The following is an 8,336-nucleotide window of genomic DNA, read 5'->3' as shown; positions in this document are numbered from 1 at the left end:
TGCTTAACCAACCACTCGTAAGCACGAAAACACGTATATATATATTAACTCAGGCGTAGATCTCTCGCGTCCCAACCTAAGCTTGGACTTAAAATACCCACGTCCAAACATAGTATGAGATTTAAGAATACACATCTAATCCTAGCTTTGGATCTCTCACGTCTCACTGTAGATTTGGACGTTGATATTTCATCTACAAGTCTAAATTGCGAGGTAATATATTCACGCCCGAGTCGAGGATAAGACGTGTTTCTCCCATGTCGGAAGCTACTTGTCGACATTTTTGTGACAAAAAGTTGTCTCCATCCGTTGGAAATACAAAATCAAATTGCTAATTAGTACTTACTTGTATTGTGTTTCGTTATCACTTATCATGCTAAATGCCACTATACTAGATGTGCTACATTGGATTGTCAAATATCATGGGTCATACCTTGATACACCTTACAAGTGTCAAAAAAACTTTACCCAAAACCATGCTTTTCTCGTCCTCTCTTATTCAAACTTTTTTCTTTCATTTTTTTTTTTTTGAAAACAAACCAAATCACTGCTCATTCAATCACAAAAAATTGATCCAATTACTAGCCCTAACAAAAAAAAATCCCCAATTTGATTAAAACTTCCAACTCACCAATCCATATCTTACTACGACGCATTCCTCTTTCGCAACATCTCGTCCATATTCTTCCATTTTAATTGGACCAACAATCCCTAAATTCCCAAATCATAGTATTAATTAATACTCACTATATCCAACTAAAAGATCAAAATCTTCATGATGTTTTGTTTAATTAGATGATGAGTTACCCTAATTACAATTTCCCCAATTCACATTGATTTTTGATGGACCCTAAAAAATTGGGAAATTGTGCACACAAAGAAATTCATTGGGAAGATTATCAGCAAGAACTTGCTCGTCTCATTAGTCTTTCTTCAGCAATTCAACAAGCTAATCAAAATAAACTCTCTCTTCAGAAAAAGCTTGATTCTTTTGTCAAGGTTTCATTTCCATTTATGTATCTTTGAATTTTAGTTTTTATTTATGATGATTCTATGTTTTAGGTTTATAGTATGTCTTTATTAATCATTTCCTCATCTGGCTATTTTGAATTATGTGTGTATTGATCACCTAATTGATATTGTGTTGATATATTGTACTCTCTCCGATTCTTAGGAATTACCCCAATATAGCTTGGTAGTGTGGTCAATGTATCCCTCCGATTCTTAGGAATTTCCCCAATATAGCTTGGATAGATAACCCAATTTTATCATGTTTAGTTTTTTTTTTTTTTGGTCAATCCCTCTTTCTCTTGATTCTTTCGATGGAATTGTCCCATTATAGCTCTTTGTGTTGCTAACACAAGTGTGATCATGTAACCCAATTTTAAGTGGTTTAGTTTTTTTTTTGGTCAATCAAAGTGCGCACTTAGTCGCATTACAAAAGAGGGGAAGGGGGATTCGAACCTGGGACCTATTGTCCACAATACCTCCGTCTTAACCACTAGACCAAGACATCTTCGGTATTTTAAGTGGTTTAGTGTTGATTATTCTTTGTTGGGTTTTGTGCTTGTCATTTGTGAATACATATACTGGGCTGGCTGTTACTTCGCAATACCCTGGAAAGAAAATGCAGGAATATTTCCCCTAAGCTGGGATTTTCGGGTTTTATTGAGACATTGCCCACATTGGGGTTTTATTGAGTACTGATTAGTGGCTTAGCCTTCTTGCAACACCAGTTATGGGTTATATAGAATAAACGCGGCTTAGCCAATTTAGATCTAGTAAAAACTGCTTTTAACATTGTTCTTGTGACCAAAGTTGATCTTTGGTGAATGATACTGTGATGCCTGAACTCGTCTTGCTTGGTTATGAATAATATGTTTTTGTTGGGGAAATATTGTGTTGTGCAGATAGAAGCTGAGTCGTTAAGTCGAAAGAACGAACTTGAGGAGATATCACAAAGAGTGGAAGACAAAAAGTTAGTGTTGGGAAATGTGTTAATGCAAGCAAAGGTGGTAGAAGAACATGTTAAGACAAAACAGGAGTATCTAAGTGGTGAAATTAGGTCTCTACTTGTTTCAGGGAAATCTCTAACAATTTCACGGAAAAGACTACAGGTATAGTTTTACATGCAAAGTTACTCACAGCAAGTATTATCGATTTTTCTTTTGGCTTTGAGACAGTTATGATTTATAATGTGTCTCGTTGGCGTTAAAAGTTACCATTCTTGCATGGTTCGCGTACCTGGTAAGTTTCCCAAAAGGTTGGATGTTCTGATTGCTTTGAGAAGTTGTTTGCTTAGAGGTTGAAAATCTATTTCATTATGCAGTGAACGCTTATACTAATCAGACATGTAGAGTACTGTGCTTTGTGGCCCTAAATACACCCCTTTTGCAATCTTTTATAGCTTGTAAATGTATTTTGAATGTAGTGAAATTATGAACATTGTAAGGTGGATCCCATATGCTCCTAAATCTAGCCCCTTAGTTACTCGATGCCTCTTGTAACTTATGTAGTGCACTGCTAATATTTACCATTTGTTAGTGTAGGAATCTAGCAGATTATTCGCTGGAGAACGGGGTTATGGTCGTTTAAATACTTTGGAGAAGATGCTTAGAGCAAGACAGCAACATATGATTTCTCACGTGTCATTTATTTATCCAGTCAAGACCTTGATTGGGGCTACGCAGGAGCTTGAACTTGATTCGTTCCCAAATTGCAGTTCATCAGGTACTACACGGAGAGAATAAAAATAGATTTTATTTAACATTTGCTCTTTGAAGTTTCTTCATAAAATGCATATCTAAAACATCATTGCTATTTCTCCAACCAATAAGGCATGAAATGATGTTGCTTTCCCTCTTCAAGTGGTAGGAAAGTGGATGTCTGCTTCTTGTCTGCTGTTTATAAAGATAGCCGTGTGCTTTGTCTGTTTGTGTGTTTGTGACAGTGCGAGCCTAATTGTGTTTGTTATAGGAATTAGGTAAGCACTTTACTGAAACAAAGTATTGAAAATTAAAATTTCACCCATCTGCAGTTCTGCTGACCTAGATGCTATTGGTTTAATTCTATTGGTCATTTATTCTCATTTTCATTATTCCTATTGCCTTTTCTTTGATAATGCATATTAGTTGCGTGAATGTCATTCTCCTCTGCATCGCAAATTCGCATGCTACCTGCAGGTATGGTTGTCAGACACAGTTACATATTAACGTGTCGGACTCGCCATGACTCAATAGACATAGGGACTTTGGTCTAGAGTGAAGATATTGGAGGACACACTTTTGATTGTTTGAAAAGTTTAGACATCTCTGAACTGAAATAGAGAGATTTTTACTTTCGTCATGTGAACCCCTTTGCCTTTGTTTGAAAGAGTGTCTGATGGGACAGATTCCATACCCATATTTTTGAGTGACAAGCTGTACATGTGTATGGCCTTAGAAGTGATGACTGATGAATGTAAGTAGCATAGCCTTTATTCAAGTGGCTGCGAAATTGGTCCCTTTTGGCCATCTTGTATATTTCAAGTCTAGCTGATTGGAGGAGGGGTATTTTCATACTCGCACTTCTTAAATGACATCTCTCAGCAATCAAAGGTTGTTGAGTATAACATGGACATCTGATTATTATCTGCTAACAATCATCAGGTTTTCATTTAAAGTTCTGGGGATTAGAATTTTTGAGAAAGGCCAGACTTTTAAGTATGTTATCATAAAATCTATTTGACTTACCCTTTCCGCTGTGCATTTGGTGAATTTTTCTGGTTGTTAGAAAGTGATTTGCACGGTACCACCTCAACTTTCCATCTCGAAAAATTATACTCCCTCCGTACCATACAAATGGTAACGTGGTAAAAAATGGGGTTTTTAAGAAAAGAGGGTAAAAAAAGGGGTAAAGAGGGAAGAAAATAGGTGGGGTATGTAATTGTGGGTTTAATTGTGAGTTGGTAGGTGGGGTATGTAGTGGCATTTTATGTAAATATTAAATGAGTATAAGAATAATTTGGTGATATTGTGGGCCAAATAAGGAATGTTACCATTGGTGTGGTACGGCCGTATTGGGTAAGTGTTACCATTGGTCTGGTACGGAGGGAGTATATGTATTTTAAAATTGCTGATACATGCGTATGTGCAATTACAACATGCAGGGTCTTCTAGTGGATCAGTAGCCGAGTACAGGAAAAAAAATCGAGGGAACTTGAGTATATCAGGTGTGCAATTGAGTATGATTCCTTTTACACAGATGACTCTCTTCACTGATAAAAATCAGATGCAGAAGTCTACAACTGCTCTAGGATACGTGGCCCACGTATGTCCTTTCTCTTTCTACACCTTACTTTATGAAAGTGCTCTAGGAGCTAAGGGTAAACTGTAATTTACTTTCTAGCTTAGCCTGACTGGTTTATGCTTCTGCCAATGTATGTGTAAGGTATTGTGCTTTCAATGCAATGTGCTGTAAGATACTGTCATATTTATCTTCTAGCTGAGCCTGATGAAGAGATCATTTGAGTTTAGGTTTTTGTCTCAAAGTTAATCATTTTAGTATAATGTTTTCGGCAGATTGTTTTGGGTCAGGTAAATTTGGATTTGGGTTCACTTCAGGTTGTTTGTTTTGGGTCTGGGTATTTAGGGTCAGGTTATTCAGGTCGGCTTAATATTCCAATGGTATGAGATTACATGTAGTTTTGCACCCTCAAATTCCGCTCCACCTTCCATAGATTTAGCAGACAGTCAGACCACTAGGCTACTCTACTAGCCCTTTTACTTCCACCTTCGTCTCCAACTCAACCCACCCTCCAAGAAGAGAAGTAACTAGGCGACTACTTGTTAACTTGTTAAGTAATATACTAGTATCGTTTTTTTTTTCAGGCTATTACCCTCATAGCTTCGTATCTACACGTCCCTTTGCGATATCCTCTGCGTTTGGGTGGTTCTCATTCATATGTCAAGGACCGTGCCCCTTTGCTTGAGCCCTCGTCATCTGGTTCTTCATCAAATGTCGTGGTCTCTGCAAATAAAAACGGTTTGGAGTTTCCTCTTTTTCTGGATGGTCAAGATGCAACCCGAGCAATATATGCTATTTTTTTGTTAAATAAGGTACGTATTATACCTTACTCGTGTATTTCTGTCTTACATTATGGTAAGTGTGAATGTGTGATTGATAACAAAGATGTAGTTGCTGGTGAGTATCTTCATTCAATGTCTGCATATCCCATATACATTAGATTCCTGTCTATACTTGATATAGAATTCAATTTCGTGCCCTTTTGTGTTCTGAAGTGTAATATAAGCAAAATGGCATCAGATCACAAATGTTGTCAAGAATCATGAAGTAGTTTTTGATGAATTTGTTTATAATTCACCTATAATATTTCATTCAGTTTAATGCGATATCCTTTGTAACCAAAGCAAGAAATTATTTAAAGTTAAGGTTGCCAAAGTGAGGAAAATTCCGTATCTCAAGCACCTGGAATTTGTCAAACCTCACGATATCAAAGTGCAATTAGTGCAAACCTCTTAAGTCTTACCCGTCCGTTGTGCTCACTGCAGGACATTGAACAATTATTGAATTATGTGGGAGTTGAGAGCCAAGGACCCCGGCATGTTTTGGCCAATCTAAAGGAGCTCTTTAGAACCATACTATCTCCAGAATTTGTAGAAAAAGGAAAGTTGTGAATCGTCTTTTGAGCCAAGTATAGGTTTGGTAAGTGGTACTCTAACGATCATTGCATTTTCCTTAACCGGGAGGCTATTTTTTAAGCACCTTGGTGAATGTCAAAAGTCAGGAGTATGTGCAAGTTAAATGAGATATGTGACATCTCTTTAACTCATGGGATATATTTTCATTAATTTTTCACTCGTCATCTTTCGTCCTTGTAGGTTAGTTTCTTAGGTCTTTTGGTGTATAAATTTTGTGACAGGCGAAAGTGTTGCCATTTTTATAGATTCTTGAGTAAGGTAAGAAAATTGATGTAAATCTGTATATTCTCACTGAGTTTATAAATAGAATGTTTTTCCATGTCCTTGCGGTAATGTTTGCTGTTTACAAACTGTATATGATGGGATGAGATACGTGAACTGAGTTACCTTGAATTAGACCTCGTAATCATTTTTGAGTCCGGTCTAATCATTTCGGGTGTTCAGTTATCAGGCCATTTGGGAACGGATTAGTTCAGGATGACTTCTCAATTCATATTAAAGATAACTAACGTAACCCGGGGATGACTTCTCAATCCACATTCTAATCAATCATAAGATTTTTTGTTGAATTATGATCACTTATCGATTCATAATAAAGTTTACAATAATCAATGTTTTTGTGCTATTTTTAGTTTTGAATTTAGTTCTCTCCGACTTAAATGGCCAACCGGGATAATGTGATATACATGTGAGTACTTTTTTTTTTTTTTTTTTTTTTGCAATTTGCTTAAGGGCTTTTTTGGACATTCTCCTTTCCTTTCCCTCCAAATCCTTCCATGCAAATACCGGGTATAAGACAAGACTTTGGTAAGACTCAACTTAATTAGATTTTAGGTGAGTTTTGACCCCACTTTGAATGAAGAGTATTTAATGAGTGTATTTCATATGTCATTTCTTTATGTAAAAAAAAAAAAGTGAAGCGAAAAAATTGAGTCTGGGGTGAGTCTGATGGATAATGTATAAAGTCTGAGTTGAGTCTAAACAATAAAGAAATAATAAAAGTTAGTTAAAATTTGACGTGACAGAGTCTTATGACTTGAAAGGGTCTTAATGATAATCTTACCCTAAGGGTTGAGGAAATGGATCTTCTCCATTTCTCTTCTCTCCATTTTCTCTCATAATCTCTTTAAATAATAATTTCCCCTTTCACCCTTATTTTCCTTTATCTTAATGCGTAAATTTAGAACCGTTAGATGTTGTCCAAATGTAATCCAGAAAGCTCGAGCATTTTCGGGTCAATGTATAAGAGATAAAAAGCCATTTCAAGCCTTTTCGGTTCAATATATTAGAGTTATGTTTTATCGGGTCATTTTCGGGTTTGGTGGTTTCGGATGGGTTCAGTTTCGGGTCGGTTAGTTACGGGTCAAGAAAGCCCGGGTCATGTCCGGGTTGGGTCAGGTCAGGTCAATTTGGGTTTCTGCTCAAATTCGGATGATGTAGTACAAGTCAATTTTGGCTCTCGGGTAAGCCTTTTCAGGTCGGGTCGGGTCAGGTTGCTTTTGCCAGTTGGAGTCTAGTGATTCAAACTTGGATGAAACTCCCAAGGGTCTCAAGTTCAAGTCTCATCAAGAGCAATCTCGTGGGAGTAAAATGGCATGAGACTAGTCTTCTAAACGTTGAGCATGTTACCCTTTTGGGTGGTTGACCTAGCTTACGTAATTTACGGGCTATCGCATATACCCAGGGATTTACTTAGTGTGTACCAATAATAGCGGTTGCGGATTATCTTATCATCCAAAAGAACAAAAAACTTCAATTGCTTGACATTTTATATCCTAATGAAAACATTTTTTTTTCAAACAAGCAAACTTATATCGCAGATAGCGGATGCAAAATTAAACCCCCAACTTTATAGTTAGAGTAAAAAAGTTCTTACTTAAGCTAACTCTCTCATATCCTAATGAAAACATTGATCAGTCTCAAACATAAATTTGGGTAAGAAGACCAAAACAAGGAAAGCATGAGCTTGGGCAGATGGAGTAATAAGTAGGGCAAGACGTATACAACTAAACAAAATTTCAAGAATCATATTTTCCATATATATTATATATGACGTTACTATTTCCAATATATACGTTTTACCCTTTTTAGTACTATATTCTCCTTTCTTTTCCATTATCCTTACCATGTTAAAGTTTTACCTTACCTTGTGCGTGGGATTATGATGTAATTGTAAGATATTTGCATTTGTAATAAAAAACACTTGTAAAAATAAATTTTCAAGCGACAAAAGTATATATAAATATCGAAAATTAGGGACAAATTATTGTATTTGAGACCAGTGACGGAGCCAAGATTTTAATTTTAAGTCAACGGGAGCGGGAGGGTAATATTATAAGGGGGCCTCGAAAAAATTCGAAAATTTTAATTAAAAATTTTGAAATTTTCAAATGTCAGCGGGGACGAGCGCCCCTGCTAACCCCCTCGCTCCACCACTGTTTGAGACTGCATGAAAACAACCTCGAAGAATAGTAAAAGCACTATTTTACTCCGTAACTCGCAAGACTGCAAGAGTAGAGTCCAGTGGTTAAAATAAAACTTGAGTGAGATTCATAAGAGACTCAGTTCAAGTCCGCTCAAGAGAAATCTTGTGAAATGTTTATGACATGAGTTTATGCTCTTCTACACTAGTACACT

The 8,336-nt window shown here is 36.5% G+C and overlaps 1 protein-coding gene across 1 annotated transcript; it reads left to right on the top strand.

The window, feature by feature from the left end:
* Window positions 1-446: 446 nt before the first annotated feature.
* LOC141657355 (vacuolar protein sorting 38) lies at window positions 447-6,032 on the top strand. The gene is made up of 6 exons (XM_074464551.1): window positions 447-999; window positions 1,911-2,117; window positions 2,550-2,730; window positions 4,148-4,308; window positions 4,869-5,096; window positions 5,550-6,032. Exons 1-6 carry the CDS (start codon window positions 844-846, stop codon window positions 5,673-5,675), a joined length of 1,059 nt encoding a protein of 352 aa, XP_074320652.1. The 5' UTR covers window positions 447-843; the 3' UTR covers window positions 5,676-6,032.
* Window positions 6,033-8,336: the final 2,304 nt, after the last annotated feature.

Source organism: Silene latifolia, chromosome 5 (assembly GCF_048544455.1).
Source record: "Silene latifolia isolate original U9 population chromosome 5, ASM4854445v1, whole genome shotgun sequence".
NCBI lineage: Eukaryota > Viridiplantae > Streptophyta > Magnoliopsida > Caryophyllales > Caryophyllaceae > Silene > Silene latifolia.
Note: the sequence above shows the minus strand (reverse complement) of the source record. Positions and strands in the feature narration are given on the sequence as shown.